The following is a 25,377-nucleotide window of genomic DNA, read 5'->3' as shown; positions in this document are numbered from 1 at the left end:
GGTCCTTAGCCTGCATTCCTTCCTCCCAGAGATCTGCCAGGCCATGGGGCCAGAGGCTAAATTTAGAAGGTAGCTAAGGTTTCCTGTTAACAGCTGTCCTGCCCCTCAGAGAAGAGGCACTGAAGAGAGGAGAGAGACTGGGCCCTCTCACTGGTCGGAGCTTCTGGCCATTTTGTCTGGGCCCCTCAGCCCTTGGGTGCCTGCCCCGTGGTGTGGAGACATAGGAAGATCAGCCACGGTGAGTGCTTCTCCCTTCATTTTGTCCTGTGAGCCCAGGACTTCAAGCAAAGGGGCAGCAGATCTGCCTGCGTGTTGGGGCCCAGCCATGTCTGGAACCAGCTCCTGGGGGATTTCACGTTCTTTAATAGGCTGTGGGATGGCGCCAGAGCCAAAGGCGACAACTCCTGTGGCCTTGGTTAGAGACACTGAAGGCGGCTAGCTGCACTTGCCCGAGTAGAGTCAAGAAGTGTATGCACATGTGCAGGTGGAGTGTGTGCTTACGTGCGTGTACGCGTGTGCACAGGTGTGTGTGAGTGCGCATGCCAGGACTTTCACCCGAAAGATCTTTCTGGTCTGGGGAATTCACCGTCTTTCAGCTGTTTTAGCCACAGTTAAGGTGAACTTCTGGTTCCCCTCATTGCTTCCTTGCTGTCATCTGTGGAAGGAGCCAAGTTGTCACTTCTTAAATATTGTGACTCCAAGGTGGACTGGTTACATGGCCAGGGTGTGTGTCTTGGTTCCTGGTGACAGTGGCTGGGCCGAGTCTGACTAGGTTTCCCCCGTGGGTCCTTCCCCACCAGGGTATTAGCATGTGGTGGCCTTCCCATTCCTAGCTGCACTGAGGTGACGTCACTGACACACCTCTTCCCCTGCAAAACCTCCAGAACCAAAGTCCCTAACTGCCTTTTTCATACCAAACTTACAGAGGCTGACAAGCTGTCATGGCGACAGGTGGGGACCCAGAGGAGGAGCAGGTAGTCCCAAGTGAAGAGGATGAAGCCGACGTGCGGTCCGTGCAGGCCCGGTACCTCCGGAGCCCCTCCCCAAGCCAGTAAGTGTGCCCTTGCTGAGTTCCACACCCCTCCAGCCATGGCGGGAGCGGGCTAGGGAGCATGATGAGGAGTGGGCCCAGGGAGCCTGCAGCCACCACCTTACATTCGAGTAACATTACCTAGTACTTTTTGTGTGTCATTCTTTCTGGAGGAGGCAAGCCTCCACACGGACTGCATTGCAGTGTGGCGTGGTAAGTGCTAGAATTAGTACTCCTGGGGTCTAGTGCGGGGTGGGCCAGGGAGAGGAGCTGGGTCAGAGGGTTGTAGGAGGCTCCCTGGAGGAGATGATGCCGGGTCTCAACCTCGAAGGATGAGGAGGAGTCTGGCAGGTCTACCTGATTGCCTGGGACTGAGGCCGGATAGGGGCGGTAGACCAGAGACTGTAGGAGAAGGCGTCGGGACAGGAGGCGGCCTGTAGCCAGGCCGTGGTACTGAGACAATTTCGCATCTGTGATCAGCTGTGTCTTTCAGACTGGGATCTGTACATGCCTGGGAGTAAGTGGCAGCGTGCCCAGGGGCAGATAAACGTGATGCATCTTCCTGGAGAGTCCTCTTTATTTTATGACAGGTTATTTAAAACTTTCTTTTACATAAAATCACTGAGGATATATTATGATGTACAATAAAAAAATTGCATGAAATCTTAAGAAATACCACAGGACATCAAAGAAAAGCTTAACTTCCCGCTAAAGCAATAGTGTGTGTGCCCATCCATTTTCTTCTGCCATAAATAATAGTAGTGGACCCGACTTCTAATCTTAGCCCTGTCACCAAATTTATGTGAGAATCACTTTAACTTTTGAGCCTGTGTCTCCTCATCTATAAAAAGGGAAGGAAAGCCCCAGCCAGACTCTCTGAGGTAACTTTCCCTGCCGGGTCTCCTGGGGTCTCACAGGCTCCTGCCTCTCCGGGCTGGGGAGGCCTCCCCTCTGGAGTGAGCTGGGAGCGCGGGCAAGTGCTCATCACTCACGGGCTGGGGCACTTTGTCCAAATGGAGCTCAGGGGCATTTCCTTGAAAATTCAGCAAAATGTTCCTACTTAGAAAAACTGTCAGGATTGAGAGGTTTAAAATACACCCCTCCCCCTCTATGCTCCCAGACAAGGCGGAGGCAATTTTCTGTGGTTGGGGTAGGTGACGGCTTTGTGTCATAGAGGGTATTTTTAGCTGCTATAGCAAATGGACTTTTCCTTCTCACTCAGATAAACTCCAAAACAGCTACCCGAGCAGGGATTCAGGAACTGAGGCTCCTTCTATCTTGTTGGTCCTCCATTTTGAGGCATTCTCTCCTTAGCCTCCCACCTGCTGGTCCGCCTTCTAGGCAAAAACAGGCTCAGCCTGAAAGCCCCACTATGTGGAATGGGTTGAGCGTCCTAAAAGCATGGTCCCACACCCAGAGCAAATTTTCTCCAGGTTCTCCGTGACTCCTGCTGAATCCTCTTGCTGCTGATACCCTTCTTGGTTTGCGCATACTCCTGAGCAATCAGTTTTTAGAAGCTCATCCCAAATCGGCTAGTCCTTTTCAGAAATTTTCAAAGAAGGCAAACATACGGTGACACTTCATAGACTATCCCGCCCTACAATGATCATCATAAAATCTGATGTATAAACCATTACAGCCACACTGGCTTTGAGTTATCCTCCAGTCAACCCCACTGCATTACACAGAACAGCCCAGATGAATGACTCTAGGGTATCTTTAAAAATGAAGACAATCCACAGACTGGAAGAAAATTTACAAATCACATATCTGATAAAGAACTTGTATCCAGAATATATAGGAAAAACCCTAAAAACCCAATAAAAAGAAACAAACAACCCAATTAAAAAATGGACAAGAGATTTGAACAGATTCTTCACCAAAGAAGATATGTGGACAGCAAATAAGCACGTGAAAAGACGCTCAAAATCCTTAGTCATTAGGGAAATGCAGATCAAAACCACAACGAGATACCATTACATCCCTGTCAGAATATCTAAAGTTGAAAAGACTCACCATACCAAACGTTGGTGAGAATGTGGAGTACCCGGAAGTCCCACTGCTGGTGGGAACAGAAAATGGTACATTATAAAACTGTTTGTCAGTTTCCTAAAAAGTTAAACATACACCTATGCCTGTATAACCAGTCATTCCACTCCCAGGATTTACCCAAGAGAAATGAAAGCATATGTCCATCTGAAAACTTGTACACGAATGTTCACAGCAGCGTTACTTGCAACAGCCTAGAAACAACCCAAATGTCCACAACAAGTGAACGATAAGTACAGTGCGGTATACTTATACGCTGGAATACTATTCAGCAGTAAAAAGGAATGAGCTCTTGATTCATACAACAACACAGATGAATCTCAAGATAACTATGCTTAATGAAAGCAGTCAGACAAAAAAGAGTATATACCATATGATTTGATTTACATAAAATTCCAGAAAATGCAAATGAATCTCTCCAGTGACAGAAAGCAGATCAGGGGTTGCCTGGGGAGGATAGGGCAGGGAGGGGGCAGAGGGAGGGTTCAGAGAGGCCCTGAGGAAACTTTGGGGGACGATGGGTAAGTTCACAACCTTGATTGTGGTGATGGTTTCCCAGGTGTCCACATATGTCAAACCTCACCAATCTGGACATTTTAACTATGTGCAGTTTGATTAACAAGTGTACCTCAAATAAAGCTGTTATTTTTTTTTAAGCTATGAAAGGAGAAATAAGCTATGAAAGGAGAGGCAGTATGGTACTGTGGAAAGAACTTAAATGGTGTAATTGAGGCCGAAATTGAGGTCAGGTCTGCTCTTCCACTTATTAGCCATGAGAGCTTGCATAAGTTACTTAATGATAAAATTGGAATACCAGTTTTACCCAGTGGTAGAAATGAAATAATATTACATATATTCTCGTCCCTTCTTCCCGAGAAGGATACTTGACAACCAATTCCTCTCAGTAACTCATGATGTCAAGATGCTTTTATTTAACCAGAGTCCCACATACTCCAGTTAAAACACCATGTTTCTCTAATTCTGCCAAAAGCAAAACTGTATTCTAAGCAACTGACCATCACCCATTGCTATTGGGCCCCAGCCTGAACAGTCTTCCCTGTACTTAACAAATGCCTGAAATTCCATCCTTCTTGTCTTATCTCTTTAGCTAAAGGCTTGAGCCTTTTTAAAATTAAATTATGCACTGAGTCAGCAAATACCCCACCGACGGATTCTCAATCCTAGTTTCCTAAGGCTGCTGTCACAAATTGCACAAACTGGGTTACTTAAAAACAACACAAATACATTCTCTCACAGTTTGGGAAGCCGCAAGTCCGAAATCAAGGTGTTGGCAGGGACACCCTCCTTCCGAAGGCTCAAGGGGAGGCTCCTTCCTTGCCTCTTCCTAGCTCCTGTGGGCTCCAGGAGATCCTGGGCTTATGGCAGCATCACTCCAACCTCTGCCCCCATCTTCACATGGCCCTCTCTGCTGTCTCTTCTCTGTGTCCTTTTTAAGAACCTTTGCCATTGGATTGTGGGCTCACCCTAATCCAGGATGATCTCCTCTCAAGATCCTTAACTTAATTATATCTGCAAAGATCCTTTTCCAAAGAAGATTGCAATCACAGGTTCTAGGAGACATATCTTTTTGGGGGGGCCGCCATTCAACCCACCACAGCCTTAGATCCAGCCCCGGGAGACACAACTCTTTCCTATGGAACCAGGACAGAGCCTTGCAAAAGCCAGCCACTGCCAATCCACCAGAGTTCGCGTGGGGATGAAGTCTGCTTGCCGTCCTGGCAGGGAGTCTTGACATTTCCAACTTCATCTGTACATCTCATCCCAGGGTGAATTAAGAACCCAAGAAAGGGGTGTAGACAGGGGATAGTAGCGTGAAGTCTTCATTTTTGCCTGACTCAGAGACTGACCTCAAACACCTTAAATTCAAACCTAGCCACTGTGATCACTCTCTCTAGAGGAAACCCTGTGGCTAGAGAATCACCCATCTCCCAGCGAGGCAAATTTCCCTAGGTAATTCATGAGTTAACTCTAAAACTTAAAACCCCCTGTGCAGTGGGGCAACTTGGTGTGGCCCTCCTGTACCTGTCATCTCCTCCCAGTCACCCAGATGAGCACACTCTGCTTGTGATGCAAACCAACCTCAAGACAGGCGTTCCCTGCCCTTCCTCGCGAGGAGACTGTCACGCCCAGGCCCTCCCATGCAGGTGACCTGGGGCCCACCTCTGCCTCTTCTCTTCTTCCTTTACTCTGACCAGTTTTCTCTTCCTTTCCAAATAAGGACCAGACTTCTTTATCCTTCACTTGTTCTGATTCGAAGAATATTTTTCTGTTTTCCTTTCTTTCTTTCCAAGTCAAAATCCATTTCTTGCTTTGGCTTTTTGGATCTGAATTTTTGAAGCCTCTGCAGTGGTTTAGAACTCCTTGGTGATCTGGTCAGACCGTCTCTCGTGGTGGCATTATCGCCCCCCACCTCCCACCTCCTTCAGAGATTTTCCGGAACGGTGTTCTGCTTGCCTTTCCTATAGTGAGGCCTGTGTGCCTGGTGGTGGCGGGTGGCGCAGGGGATGGGAGCATGCAGTGTCAGGTCTGTGTGTCTTTGGAAATGGCTCCTCCTAGCTACCTTTTCTCTTTTATGTTTCTTTTTCCGTGAAGATTTTTCTGCCTCAGGTCTTTCACGAGGGCAGCTGGAAGCAGCTTGCTAAAAATCGATTTGCTTTAGTTTACTGACTTCTCTCCTTCCTTGGAGCCTGCACTTTGCCTGTGTGGTCACTTTCTCAGAAACCTGTTTCTTTTTTGCAAAAGCCAAATGAGGACACCCCCTCCTGGGCCTCTGCTTCCATTCCGTCTCCAAGGGACTACTTGAAGGGAAGTGATCTGCTGTCAGGGGACCTGGGGGGAAGGACCTTAATTCCACTCCATTCTGGGTCTTGACAACTTGACAATTGGTTTAAAGTGTTGGCTTTCAAACTTTGCTGACCATAATCCACAGTAGGGCATACCATTTACATCTCAACCCAGACCATGTATAAGTATGTATAAATTTTTTTTTTAAGTTTCACGAAATTATACATATGCTTACAGTGGATGATGCTATTCTATTTTTCTCTTCTTTCTTCCTTTTTTTTCCCCCAGATGCTGGGCACAACTCATTGAATTGATTTTATAATACACTAATGGGTCACAGTCTGCAATTTTGAAAAACACAGGTTTAAAGAAAGCTGCACCAGTCTCTTGCTCTTGCTTAGGAAGTCCATCAAAACTCCGCTTTATTGTTTCTTTCAATTCACCCTCAGGGCTTTTTAGCTGCTTCTTCCTGATCCTATGATGAGGTGTGTATCGATCCCGGAGCCTCTCTTTCCCTGCCTGTCTTTTTGAGCAGCCAGCGCTCGCTGCGCGCTCCGCTCGCTGCTTTCCAATCAGGACGTGTGTCGTCCCACCCCATCTCAGGTATGGAGGTGGAGGCACAGACGCCCGTGGCCATAAATCAAAACCAGCAGGGCCGCCGCCTCACTGACCTTGTAAATATAAACAGGGCCAGTTGTCCACGTTTCGCCCTCCTTCCTCCTTTCTTTCTTGGCAATCCAGCTTCTCCGTGGAAAATGAGGGACCAGCTCCTCAAAGCCTGGACGTTGTTCTCCACTTGGGTCCTTTCAGATCCTACCCCCGCACCTGCTTTATTAGACTTAGTAAACTGCGTCTGTGGCAAAACGATTTGGTGACTGTTAGGCTAACATCTCCTCTCATAGCGGTTAACTCCTAAAAGCGCCTGTAATTTACATCCTCCATTCGATGACAACGCTGGGTAACGCAGGGGCTGTGCTTCCTGTTGCTCGCATTTTTGTATCAGCAGCCAAGAACAGACACACTGTGACGATGCGGAGGGACTCTGTTCTTAACCCCCCTCTTTTCTCAATCATATAAGCACCAGCTTCTCAGAAGTGTACTGGGTTGAGTCTTCAAATGTGATTTCTCAAATTTGCTGACTCATTAGCCAAGTTCATCCTTTACCGCCCACAAGAAAGGTGGATGTTTTTCAGTCATTTCTTTTTCAAATTTTAATTTCAAATTTTCCCCTGTCAAACCTTAGAATTTAGGTGTATTTAGGACAGATTGTCAGTTCCCAGTATTTGTCACTTAAAACCAAATCCACACCATCTGCAGTCAACGTTGTTTAGGGAAGGTAGCTTGACTGATCCAGGGCTCGCGGATAGATAGCACCAGGCCAGGATCCCGGGACACCCCCGCTGGGAGTCTCACTGGGCCTCTCTGCACACCTGACGGGTGAGGGCTCCTCCTGCGTCTCTTTTCAGTTTGCGCCCGCTGCTTGGAATACTGATCACAGATGTGAGAAAGCCTCTGCTGAACGCAGGCCTGCAGGCTGAGAGCAACAAAGAAAAGCGCCTGACGAGGTGGGAGAAAGGAGGCCTCGCAGGAGGAAGCCCTTCTTAGGCCCAGAGCAGCACAAGGGCTCTCAGCCAGTTACCCTGGCAGGGCTTTGTTTTGATTTTTTACCCCCAAACCTCATTTTACATAATACTGACCCTTAATAAGCAAAATGATTATTTTATTAATCAAAATATAAATAATATTATTAACAAATAAAAGGATAAAACTCCCTTAATCAATATTGTTGAAATGGAAATGGGACTTACATTTATATAAAATTTGAGGCTCTGACTTGAGTGTTATGAAATATTGCTATTTTAAAGCCGAGACTGCCCTGAGTCTGGGCCCAGCACGGCCACGGGGTCCAGCGTGGTGGCCGGGCTCTCTTGCGCATATTGGCATTACTTGTGTTACTTCCCAACTGCACACATTTGAGTCGATCGCTGATACTTACCAGGTCCACTATCACTACTAGGAGAAGAACGCCTAGGTGTTTGCTCAAAATTCCCTTCTTAGCCCTTGGAATGCCACTGTCCCGTTATCTATTGCTGTTCAACAAATTACCTCAAAACGTCATGACTTAAAACAATGATTTTCTTTTGCTCCCCTTTTGGTGGGTCAGGATTTGAACAGGACTCCACTAGGCAGCTTGTCGGTGCCTCACGTGGCGTCAGCTGGGGTGGCCTGACGGGTGGGAGGATCCACCCCTAAGAGGCTGGTCCACACAGCGGGCTGCTGGCCAGGAGCTCAGCAGGCACTGTTGACCAACAGCCTTTCCAATGTAGTGGTCCTGGGGTAGCGGGACTTATACAGCAGCTCAGGGCTTCCACAGAGAGAGCAACGAGAGCAGGAAGGGGAAGCGGTCCTCAGGGTGGCTCAGAGGATGGCACAGTGCCACTTCTATTGGTGAGAGCATCACAGAGACCATCCAGATTCAAGGGGAGTGGACATAGACCCTACCTCTCTGTGCAAGGGGTGCCACGGATCTGGGCCACATTTAACCCACCATAAGAAAAAACTGCTAATTGCCAACACAGGCCTCCAAGATTGTGCCCATCTTGGCCTCAGGCCAGACTTTGTGCTAGATGCTGAGAACACAACAGTCAGCAAGGTGCCTGCCATGGTCCCTGCCCTCAGGGAGGACATGGTCTAGCACAGGAGACAGATGTGTATCAAGTGATTTCTAAATAAATGTAAAATTGCATCTGATGGAAGTGCCATCAAGGAAAGGGGTATGGTACAATAGGAGGTGGAGATCAGGGAAGACTTCCCTAAAGAAGTAATGATCCCACTAAGATCTGGAAGATGTGTGAAGAGGGGGAGGACTGAACATCCAGGTATTGGAAATGGGCTTCTGCAAAGTTCCTGGACAGAAAGAAACTTGGTGAGGACGGGAAGCCAAAAGAAGACCAGTGGACTGGGAAGGAGTGAGCCAGAGGAAACCCAGGGCAAGCTGAGGCAGAGAGGAAGAAGGGGCCAGAGACTGCGGGGCCTTGGAGGCCATTGGGTTTGATCCCCAAGGTGGTATGTGGACACCTTGCCCAGTGCCTAGCATATTCCATCCATTCATCTAGCCATTCGTTTGTTCATCCATCTACTCATCATAGCCACCACCCACTTGATTAGTCATCAAACTCTGCCTGATCATTTTCCATGTGCTGGAAATACAGGGGTAAATAAGACTACCTAATCTGTACCTTTACAGAGCTCACCCCTCTCCCCAAGGTGTTCTAGTCTTTATTACCTTCAGCAAGCAATGAGATGTCTAAAGCCTTCTCTAGTTCTAACATCCAAGGATAATGTCCCACAAACCTCACCCTTCATCCACCCCCACTCCCAGTCATGCTTATTAGAAAATGTATCTTCCGGTCACAAGGTGTACTCAGTGCTAGAACGGGAATGATTCAACACACTGCTCTCCGAAATCACTCAGGAACCACCAATGAGGGTGCGACATTGTGCTGTCCCTTATACTGCATGAGCAGGTCTAGCCACATTCTGGGTAGAGTAACAGGCAACTCCTTTCTTGTGGCAAAGATATTTCTTTCTCCATAGCCTTGCTGGCCTGAGCACACCCAAGGGTGTGCTTCTCCCAAGGGTGGACTCTGATGTTGTGGATGTCCGCCACAAGAGAATTGTTCTGCTAATCATTTCAATTCAGCTAAACTTATCCTAGCTCAGGTTAGCTCCATTCAGTTCAGCTGGACGCAGGTCAACTCACCCCAGTCCATCCATCCATCTACGCATCCATGCTTTCAACAAGTATTTTTAAAGTACTTTTCTGTATCAAAGTCTCTACAGGGCCTGGGGATCCAGCTGGGGTTGCTCCCACCAACCGACCCACCTCCCCTTTCTAATCTGAATGGTGTCAGCATATCTTGGTGGGGAGAAGATTGGACTTAGAGCAGGATTGCTCTGTCTTTGCAATTTAGCCCTGCCACTTATTTACTGCCTTGGGCAATTCTGTTAACCACTCCAAGCTATAGTTTTCTTATCTTAAACAGGAATAATAATACCTACTTCGTGGAAGTTTTGTCATGATTAAATTCATAGAAGGCACTCAAAAATGGTATCCATTCCCAACACAACGGATGAAAATAGACCAAGGAACATCAACGTCAAATTTCTAAACACTGGGAACCAAAAAGAGATCCTGCAGGTTTCTGTAAAGATAAAATAGGTCAATTGCAGGGATCAGGAAACATATTGGTTCAGACTTTTAAAAGCAAAAAGACAATGGACAGAAGTTCCAGTTCTGTTAAGATGAAAAATGCACCCTCACGGACTCTCCCATGGATTGCCCTTATAAAACCTGGACAGACAGATACAGCAGCTGTTGAGGACTCTGAAAAGTAAACAGTAGCAGGCAGAGTGAGGAAGAAGACCAGAATCCAAAGTACCAGCAAACCAGCAGCGTGAGCATCATTTCGTCTTCTGGAATACCCAGCCTTGACTCAAGGCAGTGTGACAGTGATGGCAGCAATAGCCCGAGGTGCCTAAAAAGTGGAATATGACTCAGCAATAAGAAGGAACAAATTATTGATTCATGCAATAGAACAGATGACTCTTAGATGCATTTTGCTAAGTGAAATAAGCCAGATCCAAAAGATTCCATTTATAGGATTTCACTTATATAACATTCTGGAAAAGGCCACACTATAGGGACAGAAAACAGCAGTGGTTGCTAGGGGACAAGGTGCAGGGAGAGGTTGATTATAAAGGAGCAGCAAGAAGGAATTTTTGCGACAAAAAAATGGTATTCATTAAAGCCTCTCACTTTTTTCATCCTCTCTGGACCATAGGAAAGACTATGCCAAAAAGACCCAAAGCTCACCCCAACCCCTGGAAAGGAGGAGAGCCCCCTAGGGGCACCCACCGCTACAGTGGGGTCCTAACGCTTGTTTCTGCTCTTGATTCACCACGCTCCTCCAAGGTCCCTTTGGTCACCTGTGCTGAATTCTTTCTGGAAAATTGCCTCGACATGTACCTAAGTTACTTTATTGAATCCCTGGGCCCAGGCCGACCCTTGACTTCTTGTGTTCAGGATCAGGATGGTGCATGTGAGCACATCTTCACGTTTCCCATGGCACTGTCTGGCCTTTCATTCTTAGCCCACTCCCTCACAAGCAGGAAGAAGATGCTGAGCGTGGAGGGAATTGGGGCAGTGGACCCAGCCCAGCAAGGCCCAGAACCCAGTAGAGGCACAGTTAGGGACATCCTATAGTACTGATAGCAGAGGAACAGGGACAGGAGAAAAAAACTAGCAGCAGGTGGGAACACAAGGGTGGGAACACAGTAGAGAAAGTGAAGCCACATCAGGGTGAGTCCCCCAACCACAGACATATCCTCTTTCCTCCACAGCCTGGACTACCATGTTATTAACATCAACTCACATGGGGGCCAGCTCTGGTCTGAAAACAGATGGACGACTGAACCACAGGGACCCAGCATTCTGCATTCTCAGGTTGCCTAAACTTAGGAAGGCAGTCCCTGTGTCCCTCACTGTTTTTCAGTTGTGGTTAACCAGAGCCAGATTTCTAAAAAGAATGCCTTCCATTCAGATGCTGTCCAGAGTCATCTCACATGAATACTCCTTCTCTTAGGTACTCACTGGTCTCAGACGCAGAAACAGAAAGCATCTTCATGGAGCCCATTCACCTCTCCTCAGCTGTGGCAGCTAAACAGATCATCAATGAAGGTAATGCCGTCAGAAGCTGGGTGGGAGCAGGGAGAGTCCAAGGGTCATCTGGAGACCCTGGGAGGGAGCCCATGGTGTGTGTCGGGGGGGTGGGGGGGGAGTGTGCTCCTCAGGTGTTGCCCATCACACTAAGAGGAGCAGATCCAAAGAAGGCAGTTCTGCCCACGCATCTCATCAACTTCACGGGATGGGGTGGGAATCATTACGCATCCGTGTGAACAGTTCTCTAGAGTCCACAGCCAGGGAGGCAGGTCTGATCTGCCACGAGGGTCTCCCATTCAGTTTCTCAGCTAATCTCGGAGGCCTGGGCTGGCATATGCTAGAGACACAGACCTGAGAGCCCAACAAATGGCTAGGAGCATCCAAAGAGTTCTGTTCAAAGGGACGTCTACATTTAGATCTGCGTTTCCATGAGTGCTTAAAGATGTTTTCAAACTGAAGTGTGTGGGGAGGAGGTAGGGAAAGGGGGGTGGGGAGAGATGTCAATATTTACACAGGAGATTTTGGAGTGGAAAACAGACTATATTTCATTCAAGGATACTCATCCTGATTGGATGGATTTTTTTTCTAATCAATTTTGGGCAAATAATCTTTCACGATTTCTTTCCTCCCCTTTCTCCTCCCTTTGCCCTGGTGTCTCTCTCACTTCTGCTGGGGTGGGGTGGGATAAGGCAACGCTGCTGATGACACAGTGCCCAGCTTTGGGCTTTGCTTGGCCTCCACTGCTGGTGGCCATGATTCCTTCCCTGGCCTTCAGTCAGAGAACCACACGTGCTGCTCCTTGTCCATATAACTCGAGGTCTTTCTCAGTCCCCTGGCCTTTGGGTCCCCACCAGAGTCCCTGAGGACGTCCTGGTCTCCTATGCACTCCATGAGGAAATAGAAATTCTGCCTGCTCTTGCTTGTTGATCTGGACATCCCAGGAGGCCCTATCTTCTCAAAGAACTCTCTAATTTTTTCCATTTTCTGTTACCACCATACCCACGCTCTCTGTTACCTTGCTCCAAGCAAGGCCAAGGTGTCTTCGCCCCTGTCTAGCTCTCTCTCAATTGCTCCCAGCACCACCCCAGCTCTGGAGGCTCTTTCCCCTCCTGTGTGGTTGGGACTTTCCTTTACCTTCCATCCTGCATCATCGCTGCTCTGCGCTTCACTCTCTGGACCCCTCTCCAGGCTTTGGTTCTTGATGAGTAAGAATCCAGCTTTAGGAGTTGAGAGAAAAACATCTGTTCTCTTTGAAAACTTCGCTGTCAAGTCTGTAGGATGCTGTGGACATTCAATGTTTAGATTGAACCCTAAAGCTGAGCAAAGCCTTTTTTATTCTAGGTCTTCTCTACCCTCCGCTTCTTGGGGGCATTAAGCCTAAGTTTCATTAGTCTTGGTGGCCAAAGGGTGGGGGGGGGAGGACAAAAACAATATATTACAGAGAAAGAAAAATGATCAGGTGATATTTCTAAACGATGCCCTGCTCACTGGAGATCAGAAAGGTAAAAATTTGTGTTGAGCCCTCTGTTTCCATGAAAGTCTGCAGAGGCTACACCTGCAAGAATGCGGAGCAGACGTGGGGGTGCTCCTCTCTTCTGAAGAAACCCCAGGTGGTAGAAAGAGACTAGAGGAATTGATGCAGGGAGAGAGGTGGAACTGACAGAGGCTGAGGCGTAAGCCAGAGACCCAAGGAAAGCAGGAGCTGCCAGTGGGAGAGGGGACATTTATTTTAATCCGAAAGGGAGGAGACCGAAACCATTCTGTTATATAAACAGCTGAGGAAGACAATGGTTCCTGGAGTTTTATTTTTCACATGGAGTAAAGGGAAAATATGGACGGCGAGGGGCTTTTACGTTTGCTATGTCAGCCCCCGGGAGAGCGGGGAGCAAAGCGAGCAGGAGAGAAAATAGGAAGGCTTCATCTATTTTTAAACAGAACAGGAGCTCTGGGATTGCAAAGGCTTTCTCTTTCTGCTTTTGAAACAGAGATCAGAGAGCGTTTAGAGCTGAGACCTCATGCAGGGATGTGGCGGCCCATCAGGGGCTGTAGGCGGGGGAGAAGAGAGGAGCTCTAGGAAAATGGAGTCCTCAGGCCCGGAGAACCCAGGACCTCCGGGATCCGCAGGCCGGGAGCAGCAAGCCCGGCCCCCAGAGACCTGTCGGAGCTCCTTCCGGGACGGGCCAGGCGGGTCTATTTGCCAAATGTGGTTGCGCTCTTCACCGGCCAGGGGAGGAGATGGTGCCAGCAAGAGGTTAGGGCCGGCGCAGAGGACACTCCTTTCCTAACTTCACTTCTTTCTTCTCTCTCTCTATTCAGTGTTTTGGGCTACTTTGTGGGAGGAAAGGTTTTGCTCTCTACTGCTCTTGTCTACCTTCTTGGAGAAAGGAAACATCTTACCACCACCTCCCCCCCCCCCCCACCATTTGATAAATTGGAGCAAATATATCAGGACAAGGAGATAGAAGTTCACGGGAGACATGGGTGAATGGAATTTGCATTCATTTGGAATTGAAGCTCTTCTGGCCTGTTGTCATAAAGGCCCTGAGTCCTGTGTTGAGACTGGCCTCGGAGCTCATGGCAAACCTTTGCCACCTGTCCGAGAGCTGGGAGGCTGACAGCCACAGGCGCTACGCTACACTCCAGGGGGAAGAAGCAGACAATAAATGAAACAAACAAGTAAATTAAATGTGTATTAGAACATGACCTTGCATAAATGACTGCAGAAAGTTTTACTTTTCCCAGCATTATTTGCATTCCATATGTAACGGAGTCAATGAAAGAATGCCATTTATTCATTTAGTAAATGCTTCTGAGCATCCACTTTGTACAGACACTATGGGGGTTATAAGTATGAGTCAGGCTTATACCAGGTATAGACATAAGGACCTCAGGCTACAAAATGATCAGCCAGCTTTAGAGAAATACGGGAGGAGGTAAGGGAAACAGGCGTCCCTTTACCCACACCTATGCACCATGCTGCTGCTGATCCCGACCACAAAACTCCAGGCAGCACAGGGCTCCTGGGCCCCATGAAGTCCTTCCTGGAGGCCCTGCTGGCATTTCACCCTATGCCCAGAGTCCTGGCAGCAAACTGGGCAAGAGTGGGTTCTCCCAGGGAGCAGGGAAGGCCACGGTATTCCTAATTCTTTGATGAGAATGCTGCCTGTCTCCTCTAGAACTCAAGCCTCCGGGGCTCAGAGCCGAGGCAGAGTGTCCAGGCATGCTGGAGTCTGCTGAGCAGTTGCTGGTGGAGGACCTGTACAACCGCGTCAGGGAGAAGATGGACGACACCAGCCTGTACAATACACCCTGCGTCCTGGACCTACAGCGGGCCTTGGTCCAAGACCGCCAAGAGACACCCTGGAATGAAGTGGATGAGGTCTGGCCCAACGTCTTCATAGCAGAGAAGTGAGTCTGACTGCTGGGTCATGACCCTTTGTCCTACCCCTCTGGATAGTGCCTGAGAGAGAGGAAACTCCCCCAACTTCCATTAAAGGACCCAGTAGCTCCATCCAGCAAACTGAAGCTGCCTGACCACTCACCCAGCCCCTGCCTTGGAGAAAGGCCCCACTCACCCACCTGCACACAGAGATTCAGGCAAAACACTGGCACGATTGCTCATCCTCCCCCCTCCTGCCAGGCTCCTGTCATACCCTTCCCCTCCAGGTGCCTGCTCTGGGCCTTCTTTCTTGCCGCAGAGACTTGCCAACACACACCCCACTATCGCCATCATCCCATGACATCTGTAACAACCAGATAATGGGACATCCGGAGCCATTGACAATCTTGATTTTTATATGTATTTGCCAAGTTATGAAAACGTTCACAATATAGTAAGAGGATAAATAGGTTACAAAACAATATATATACAGTATGATGCTAATTGAGTAATATTTGGATGCGTATACGTGTATGTGTGCATGTTTACAAAGAGAACAAATTAGAAACAAATGTGATAAAATGGTAACAGTAATCCTCTCTAGGAGGTGGTTCTACAAGTGATTTTATATTCTTCTTTTGGTTTCTTTGGAATTGTACAGATTTCCTAGAGTAAACATTTATTGTTTTTATAAACAGAAAAAAACGTCATTTTTAGAAAGTTTATCAGTGGTTTCCAGAACAAAACCCAAACAATCACTCACGTCCTCTTCCTTCAGGGTCTTGCCAGTGTGTAATTGGTTAGTTTGTGAACCTAATTTTGCAGATCCATTGACTAATTACTAAGACATTCTCCCAGTGTACTTACTAACACATCCAGAAGCAAAGGAGGGAATTCGGGCCCCAGGGCAGGCAGGCAGTTGAGAAAAGAGCTCGGACATCGGGTCTCATACTCCACCACGGAATAATCAGTTGCCCAGAACCTGATTCCTAGAGTGGGGCACCAAGTCCTGAGCGATCTCTAATTAGCTCTGTTGACCCAGAAGCATTCACATCGTGGGTACCAGGGACCCCAGGCATCTCCAGATAAAGTCCTCGCTGCTTCTTGGGCAACCCTGGTCTCAGGGCCTCATCAAACTAAGCTCCACTTATTCCACTGCAGAAAAAAGAGCTCTGAACTAGAAACCAAAAATACCAGCTCTTGTTCAGAATCTTTTTCTCCTTTCAGTCTCAGAAAGTCACAAAAGCTCTCTGATTCATTTTTATAATCTTCAAATGGAAATAAAAATAGTTGCCCTATCTACCTCTTAAGTTTATTATTAGGGTAAAATAAAATAATGTATGTGAAAGGACTTCAAAAAATATAGCATGCCATATCAATGTGAAGCACACTTAATTTTATTATTATTTTTGTCTGCCACTTTTGGGTCTTTATGAATGTCCATTCCCAGGACATGGGATTTTAAACTAGAGATCTTTGGACTCTTTGAAGGTTTTCTTACACATCAGTCTTGTTCTCCTCTTCATCCTGCCCTCTCCTGCCTAGCTCCCCACCCCTTCTCTCTCTTGCTGTGGCCAAGTCACTGCACCCTTTTATAACCGTGTCTGCAGTGAGCACATGGGGGAGCGGAGAAGGAGGCCCTTGCCCAGCTGTGGCCCTCCTGACCCGGCCGAAGCAGGCTCCCAGTCTTGGTGGTAATGCCCCTTTCTAGCTCTGACCCTTGCAAAAATGTCCCTGCCTTTTTTCCCCCCAGGAGTGTGGCTGTGAACAAGGGGAGGCTGAAGAGGCTGGGAATCACCCACATCCTGAATGCTGCCCATGGCACTGGCGTCTACACTGGGCCTGAATTCTACACTGGCATGGAGATCCAGTACCTGGGTGTGGAGGTGGATGACTTCCCCGAGGTGGACATCTCCCAGCATTTCCGGAGGGCTGCCGAGTTCCTCGATGAGGCCCTGCTGACCTATAGAGGTGAGGCTCTGCTTGGGGAGAAGCGACCAGGGAACATTGTGAAAACCTGCCCATTGTCTGCCGTGGCTGGAGGTTATCTGTCTTAAGAAGACTTCATCTCATTCTAAGAGGAGGGGAAAGGAAAGGACCATCATTCATCCAATAAGCAATTATTGAGGGCCTGAGACCTGCCAGGCCTGTTCTAGGCTCGGCGGTGAAAGAGATAGACACAGATTCAGCCTTTGCCTCTTACAATGTAGTGAAGGCAGAAAAAAAGAAAAGTCAAATTCTGATAAGTGTGAGGCAGAGATCGTAACTGGGACAATGCGTTAGAGTCACTGGCGAGCTCCTTGGAAAGGCTGGGTGAGAAGGCCTCTCTGAGAAGGGGACATTTAAGCTGAGTGACAAGAACTAGCCATGGACAAGTTGGAGGAAGAGCATTCCTGGCCAAGGGAAGTGCTGGTGCAAAGATCCTAAGATGGAATCATCCCGGTGCACTCAGGAAGCCCACGGCGAGCGTTCTAGGGCTGGGTTAGCACAGGGCGAAGGTTAGAGGGCAGGACCCCGACATGCAGGAAGTTTAAGGCCAAGGTAAAGGGCTTCAAGGCACCTTGATCTGATCTATGTTTTAGAAAACTCCCTCCCTGGACGTTAGAGACCTGTGAGGAGGTGAGAGCGGGAGTGAGGAGAGCAGGGCTGAGGCTGCGGCTGCAGTCCCACTACGAGAGGAGGACAGCAGTCCACAGAGCCGATGGCGCATCCAGTGAGGAGGGGCAGGTGGGCGTTCAGCACCTGGTCTCCAGGACCCTGGCCTTGAGGCCAGGATTTGCTGTGCTCTCTCTAGACCTGGGACCCTGGGCCTTTCCTTTGTCCGGGGGAACCTCAGTTTCCTTGCATGTAGAACAAAGATAAGGCGATCTAGTCCTCCTACAATTGCTGTGAGGATTAACATTTTAAAAACGCATGTAAGGGCTTTCTTAGCACAGCACCTGGCAAATAATAAATGTTTAAAAAGTTATAGCCATTACTATAATAAATAATATCGTTATTGATTCCTGGGAACGACATTGCCTGTCATCACCAGTGGCCATTGGTGATGACAATGGCCAATGGCCATTAGCCACCAAGGGTAACTTCTAATGGAAAAAGCCATGTATCTACAGAGAGGGAATATCTTTATACGTATAGATTTTTATTAAAATATAATTAATGAATTTATAAATTTCATGTATATGAACTTTATATATATGAAACATTTTTCTCCCGTTTTCAATGCTTAAAAAAACACCCTACTTTTAAAATGCGTCCCTCTGACCACGTGGCCTTGCGTGTGTCTGCCCCCGTCCGTGGGAGACGGGGCGCGAACGCGGTGGGGACGCGCGCGGACTCGGGCGGCCGGCGGCCCCGGGCTCCCGGCGGCTGAGCGCTCGCAGAGCGGAAGCGCGTCCCCGGGGCGGGAGCAGGACCCGAGGGTGGAGGGTACAGGGTGGAGGGTGGAGGGTGGAGGGTGGAGGGTGGAGGGTGCAGGGTGCAGGGTGCAGGGTGGAGGGTGGCGGGTGGCGGAGAAGGCGGCGCGGGGAGCGGGAAAGTTTCTTGACGGGTTGAGGAAGGCGGCAGCATCCCCTCTGGGACGCCCACGTCGGGCTGGGTCCCCCGCCAGCAGCGGTGTAGCAGGGCCTGCGGGCGAGTGCATCAGCTCCGCCCTCCCGGACGCTGGTGGGACCCAGTGAGGTCCCCGTCACCTGCAGCGTCCGTGCGCCCTGCAGGCCCGTCTCCTGTCCCCTTGCTGCCATCAGCTGCTTTCAGCCTCACCTTCCCTTTTCTCCGCACCCCGCGGGCAGGGGAAAGTCCGTGTCCTTTCTGTCGTTGTTCCCTTTTGGGTACTTCCTACTCGGCGGCAGAGAGCTGTCACCGCCCCTAGACTTACCCCCGGAGCCTCAGTTTCTGTGATTTCTCTACTCCAGGATGCTTCGGGGTCAGTTCTTAACTAGGAGGAAGGCGAAACTAACCCCAGGTGCTGGCGCCGTACACAGTTGTCGCAATGACCTCGGGAGAGAAGGTTATTTACATTTTACAAACGGGAAAATTGAGAAGGTTCAGTGACTTTGCCACGGTGTGATAAGGGAGGTTCTCTTGGTTGGTAGTTAGTAGACAGCATCTCAAACTACGTAGTGATTAGCAAAGGCATTAATTATAACAAAGATGAAGAAATGCAAAGACAGGAATGTGGTCCCAGGATGATCTAGAGCAAGGACTGGACGGCCTCAGGACTCCCTGTTTCCATCTTGTCTTCCTCTCTCTGCCTCGGAGAGCATGGCCCTCCATGGGCCTGAATAAACGGCTGACTTCCTGCCTCAGTCCCATTTCCAGATTCCCTAGGGAGAGAATTTGTCTGGCAGACTCCTGTCCTTTGTCTACCCTGAATTCTATCCGTGGGGGCGAGGGGGTGGCCTCTGGGCAAGTACTTCTTGTTTTCCTGGTGTGGAGAGGGGGACAGTTCTGAGGGAAAGGAGAATTACAAACAGGGAGGATACGACAAAAATGCCTGCCGTACAAAGGCATCCTGAGAATGGAGGCAGAACTTGAACCCGGTCTGCCTCAAGCCCCGTCGCTCTCTCCACCACCTGTACCCTTCAAGTTTTTTAAACAGAGGGACCACATCTAGATAGACCCCCTAAGCAGCCCGCTGCCAATAAAATAGTGACTGCGAATTGGAAAGAGACTACCTTCCTCAAGCCATTTTGCTGTTGGAAATTTGTTGTAAACGGAAAAAGTCTATTTTGCCTTCCACGGGGAAGGCGCCCCCTGGAGCTGTGCAGAGACACTGGGGAGGCCCGTGCCTAAAAGAGAGGATAGTGAGTCCTGTGGCCCAGACTCTCCCTTCTCCCTCAGGCTGCCCCTAGGCTTCTTGGAGGAACCCCAGGGTGCAAGGACCACAGCATAGGAAAGCCTGGCGCCCCAACCTGTCTCTGCCAGACAGAGTCCAAGGGGCATTTGCTGCCCTTATGAGGAAGCCCGGCTGCTTGTGTCCTGATGTGACTGGTCTGGTAACTCCACCTCTGAAGGAAGGGAGCGAGACTTTGGTAATAATTTACAGGGATGAATTATGGCCTGGTCGGTCTGCTAAGGGGAGGTCCTTGGTGAGGCACAGCTGGGCCGTGGGAGGAGAGAAGATGGCGAATCTGTAGATACTCCTTGAGCGGCTTTGATTCTGCCCACTTCCTTCCCTCCAGTGACTGCTGGCCCTTGGCAATACTGCCTTTCAGCATTACTAGGCCTCAGGTCCCCTCAAGTCTTGTCTTGGTCTCTGATCTGTGTGACACAGATGTGGTCTTCACTGGTGCAAAGATATACTAATAAAAGCCGCCCTCCCCATCCCATACTGTTAGATAGGACTCAACCGATTTAACAAACATCCCCAAAGATGGCGGCAAATCGAATGACAACAGCCTGGAGGGAGGTCTCCAGTGGTCCCCAGCTGCATTTGACACAGCCATTAGATGCAGGCATAGAGGGCATGTTTGTCACATTTATGGAGGAGGCAAAGCAGAGGGGGCCTAGGGGAGAACCCATCTACTGAACGGCAGAGTTGAGACTTGCAGAAATTTCTGCTGGGCTGTAACAAAAGGTTACATCTACCAAAAATGTTAATAGGAATTTGTAAAGTTATCCTTATGTTTAAAAAATGCTACAAGATAAGAAACATATGACTTAACGACAGTTTTTTAAAAAGCTTTATGGGTTTCAATTGATATTAAAGATAATTTGAGGTCACTGTGTGACATGTCCACCTACACTGCAAGCTTAGATGGCATTGTTGAGGGCTCAGTGCCCAGACAGGGGGTGCTGAGGGGCCCACTCTTCTCTAGGTGGGTCAGTCCAAACCTGAAGTAGCTTGCTCCATCCTGACACAAACTCCTAAGAGAAAAACTGATAAATTAAAGTTTGACCTGGAAGAGAGTGGCTAGTGTGGTAATAGAACATGAAAAGACGTTCAAATAATGATTGAAAGACCCAGCATAACAAGGAAAAGAAAAAAATTAGCAAAGAATTTGACAGTTATCTTCTTAAAGATTTTTGTATGAAAGACCTGGTTCATACAGATGTGTTCATTATTGACCCCAGAATGTCAGAGCAGGAGCACTGGATGCCTGTTACAGAAAGTTACACGTTGGCCTAACGTGAAAAAGTTTTCTAAAAATTAGAGTGATCTAAATATGGAGTGAGGGGGGGTGTGTGTGTGCGCGCGTGTGCGTGGCTGAGATGCTGAACTCTCTATCACTGGAAGCATCCAGCAGAAGCTGGATGATGGATGATCCAGCACCAACGTTGTTGTTGGAAAGGGAATTCTCAAGTTTCAGCTGTGACTCGTGGTGTTTTCCAACACTGAGATTCCACGTCTCTGTGATTCATTCATCTTAGTCTCGTTTCTTTTCTCCTTTCTTCCTCCTTCCCCCATTCTTTTATTTCTCCTCTCTCTGGTGCTCGGTTTGGTGAGGAGAAAGTAGAAATACACTCTAGTGTTTCAAAAGTGGGGACAGTAGTCAGTTCTTTTTTCCCCACCCACTCCCCACTCCCTGACCAGGTTCAGGCAATGCAGAAAACGTTTCCACAAGCACAGGGCAGCCTCAGTGTTCTGTCTGAAATCTGTAACGTGGGGACAATGATGCCCATCCCTCACGGGACTTGAACATGGATGAATACCAGAGGCAATGTAAACATATTCAATCCAGCGCATCAAAACAGTGCTTAAAAAAAAACATACAAGGAAGCCACTGTAGTTACATCATTATCTCTTGTGCTTTCTTTCAGGGAAAGTCCTGGTCAGTAGTGAAATGGGCATCAGCCGGTCAGCAGCGCTGGTGGTGGCCTACCTGATGATCTTCCACCACATGGCCATCCTGGAGGCCTTGATGACTGTGCGTAAGAAACGGGCCATCTGCCCCAACGATGGCTTCCTGAAGCAGCTCCGGGAGCTCAACGAGAAGTTGATGGAGGAGAGAGAAGAGGAGGAGGGTGCAGACGAGGCTGAGGAGGGTGAGGATCTGGGGAGCACTGTCGGGGCCAGAGTACATGCTCTCACAGTGGAGGAGGAGGATGACACCACCAGCCACCTGAGTGGCTCCTCCTTGGGGAAGGCCAGCCAGGTCTCTAAGCCCCTCACCCTCATTGATGAAGACGAGGAGGAGAAACTATATGAGGAGTGGAAGAAGAGGCAGGGCCTCCCTACAGGCAAGGTCCCCCAGGGTGGAGAGGGCAGGCGCTCAGCCTCCTCTGGCCAGGGTGGGGAGGAGCCCGAGGATGAGGATGTGGAGAGGATCATCCGGGAGTGGCAGAGCCGAAATGAGAGGTACCAGGCAGAAGGGCACCGGAGTTGGAGTAGGGAGGAGGAAGTAGAGGAGGAGAGCAATGCTGGCTCCTTTGTGGGAAGAAGACGGAGGCACACCCTGAGCGAGAGCAGCACCTCAGAGAGTGTAACCAGCCGTGACATACGCATCCTGAAGCAGCAGCTGGAGATGAGCAGCCAGAACCAAGGTGGGAGACGCTGCTCTGACTCTGTGTCCACAGACAGCACCTGGGACATGTGGAACCAGAGGCTGCTGGAGATTGAGAAGGAAGCTTCCCGGAGGTACCACTCCAGGAGCAAGAGAGAGGAGGTGGACACAAGCTCAGAGGTGGGGAGCAGGGTGCGAGAGGATGATGAGGACAGTGTGTCCTCTGAGGCCAGCTCCTTCTATAACTTCTGCCACAGGAACAAGGACAAACTCACTGCCCTAGAAAGGTGGAAGATCAAGAGAATCCAATTTGGATTTCACAAGAAAGACTCAGAGGCAGGAGACAGCAGCAGTGAGCAAGGTGCAGAGGAGGCAGAAGGGGCGAAGAACCTCTCTGACGCCAGCCTGACGGCCTACCAGACCTGGAAGCTGAAACACCAGAAGAAGGTGGGCAGTGAGAACAAGGAGGAGGTGGTGGAGCTCAGCAAGGGAGAGGACACGGCCTCAGCCAAGAAGAGGCAACGACGGCTGGAGCTGCTGGAGAGAAGCAGGCAGACGCTGGAGGAGAGCCAGTCCATGGCAAGCTGGGAGGCAGACAGCTCAGCTGCCAGCAGGAGCATCCCCCTGTCTGCATTCTGGTCTGCAGCCCCCTCGGTCAGTGCTGAGGGGGACACAGCATCAGTACTCAGTGCCCAGAGCCACAGCTCCCACCCATCTCAGGCCGTAAGCAACGAGAGGGGATCCATGGCCTCCAACCCCACCACACCACTGCCTAACCTGCCAGTGGGGCCTGGAGACACAATTTCCATTGCCAGTATCCAGAACTGGATTGCCAATGTAGTCAGCGAAACTCTTGCCCAGAAGCAAAATGAATTGCTGTTGTTGTCCCGCTCGCCATCCGTTGCAAGCATAAAGGTAGCACCAGCAGTGGGCTGCCTGGGGGATGACCAAGTCTCCATGCTCAGTGGACAGAGCAGCTCCTCCCTGGGCAGCTGCCTGCTGCCTCAAAGCCAGCCAAGAGCCAGCTCTGACACACACTCCGTGCTGTCCTCCCACACTGCGCTGAGCTCGAGGACCGAAGGTACTGGGAGCAAAGTAAAGGGGACCAGCAAGCCTATCTATAGCCTCTTTGCTGACGATATTGACCTAAAGGAACTTGGCAGGAAGGAGCGGGAGATGCAGATGGAGCTGAGGGAGAAGATGTCTGAGTACAAAATGGAGAAGCTGGCCTCTGACAACAAACGCAGCTCCCTTTTCAAGAAGAAGAAGGTCAGGGAAGAAGAGGATGATGACGTGGGTGATAGGGACGAGGACACTGACAGCGCCATAGGGAGCTTCCAACATTCTTCCGGCAGTAATTCCCAAAAGCCTGAAACAGACACCTCCTCCTCCCTGGCTGTCTCTGATGGCTATGCAAGTGGCAGCAGAGCTGGCAAAGAGATGGATAGCAGTATTAACAGGTGGCTCAGTGGCCTCAGGACAGAGGACAAATCTCCTCCCCAAAGTGATTGGTCTGGAAGCTCCCGGGGGAGGTACACCAGATCTTCCCTGCTCCGGGAGACGGAGTCTAAATCTTGCAGTTACAAGTTCTCCAAATCCCGGTCAGAGGAACAGGACACCTCCTCCTACCACGAGGCCAATGGCGGCTCTGCAAGAAGCACCTCCCGGTTCTCTTCTTCCTCCACCAGAGAGGGGAGAGAGATGCACAAGTTCTCCAGGTCGAAGTTCAGTGAGACCTCAAGCTCCCGAGAGGAAAGCCCGGAGCCCTACTTCTTCCGCCGGAGCCCTGAGCCCTCGGAAGGGGAAGAGTCCCCGGAACCACGGCGTCCGAATTGGGCCAGGCCCAGGGATTGGGAAGATGTGGAAGAGTCGTCCAAGTCAGACTTTTCCGAATTTGGAGCCAAGAGGAAATTCACCCAGAGCTTCATGAGGTCTGAAGAGGAGGGAGAGAAAGAGAGGACGGAAAACAGAGAAGAAGGGAGGTTTGCTTCAGGGCGGCGGTCCCAGTATCGGAGAAGCACTGACAGGGAGGAAGAGGAAGAAATGGACGATGAAGCCATCATTGCTGCCTGGAGACGCCGGCAGGAAGAAACCAGGACTAAGCTGCAGAGAAGGAGGGAGGATTAAGCTGGGTCAGGTGGGCCTGGGCGAGACTGAGAACAAAGGAAGGAGCCATACAGCCCAGCACACGGCTCAGGGCACACATTGCCACTGCCCTTCGAGGGACAGGGATGTGGAAAGGGTCATCCAGAAGGGCAGAGCTGAAATGAGGGGTAGCAGGTAGAAGGGCACTGGAAGTAGGGTAGGGAGGAGGCCGTGGAGGAGAGCCATCCATGTGAGGTCTGCCTGTGGACTAGCTGACACGGTTTTCTGTTGCCCCACGTCCCCTAAGCTCTGGTGCTTCACTTGTGTATTTGAAAGCGTTCACCGCGCCCGGAGAGGTGAGCTTGCAAAGGCGCTAGAGCTTGTCCGAGACTCCAGCTCACCTGCAGGGAGGCTGGGAACACAGGCCATGGTGCTGTCTGTAGCAGTGTCATAATGAAACCCAGGAAATCTATCCTGTGGCAAGTCTCACCTCTCCTGGCAATGCTTGGTTCTGGTTGTTTCTTTGTAATGCTTGGATCTCCATTAAACTGGTATGTTGTCAACTGTTTCTTCTTCATTCTGGTCACTTTTAGCTCTTTGGATATTAGGAGAAACCCACTTTTAAAACACAGATGGAAAAATAAATAAATAAATAAAAACACAGATGGGTTATCACGAGCCAGCCTCACCTTGTTCCACAAGAGCTGTGCCTCCAGACAATACCACTATCATCTCATTATAAAAAATAATAATTGAGGGGCCGGCCCCAGGACCAAGTGGTTAAGTTTGCGTGCTCCACTTTGGCGGCCCAGGGTTTCGCTGGTTCGGATCCTGGGTGTGGACATGGCACTGCTCGTAAGGC

General features: G+C 49.6%; 1 protein-coding gene across 1 annotated transcript; it reads left to right on the top strand.

The window, feature by feature from the left end:
* Positions 1-98: 98 nt before the first annotated feature.
* On the top strand, positions 99-25,081 carry STYXL2 (serine/threonine/tyrosine interacting like 2). Its single transcript, XM_014857611.3, has 6 exons — positions 99-238; positions 926-1,051; positions 11,530-11,624; positions 14,783-15,014; positions 16,739-16,956; positions 21,748-25,081. The coding sequence occupies exons 2-6, from the start codon at positions 942-944 to the stop codon at positions 24,555-24,557; spliced, it is 3,465 nt and encodes a 1,154-aa protein (XP_014713097.3). The 5' UTR covers positions 99-238; positions 926-941; the 3' UTR covers positions 24,558-25,081.
* Positions 25,082-25,377: the final 296 nt, after the last annotated feature.

This window comes from Equus asinus, chromosome 25 (assembly GCF_041296235.1).
Source record: "Equus asinus isolate D_3611 breed Donkey chromosome 25, EquAss-T2T_v2, whole genome shotgun sequence".
Lineage (NCBI taxonomy): Eukaryota > Metazoa > Chordata > Mammalia > Perissodactyla > Equidae > Equus > Equus asinus.
This window is presented reverse-complemented; position numbering and strand designations above follow the sequence as displayed.

Coding starts and splice junctions, on each gene's coding strand:
- STYXL2 (XM_014857611.3), top strand. CDS start 942: ATGGCGACAGGTGGGGACCCAGAGGAGGAGCAGGTAGTCCCAAGTGAA. Junction 11,625..14,782: donor TAAACAGATCATCAATGAAG/GTAATGCCGTCA, acceptor TGTCTCCTCTAG/AACTCAAGCCTCCGGGGCTC. Junction 16,957..21,747: donor GGCCCTGCTGACCTATAGAG/GTGAGGCTCTGC, acceptor GCTTTCTTTCAG/GGAAAGTCCTGGTCAGTAGT.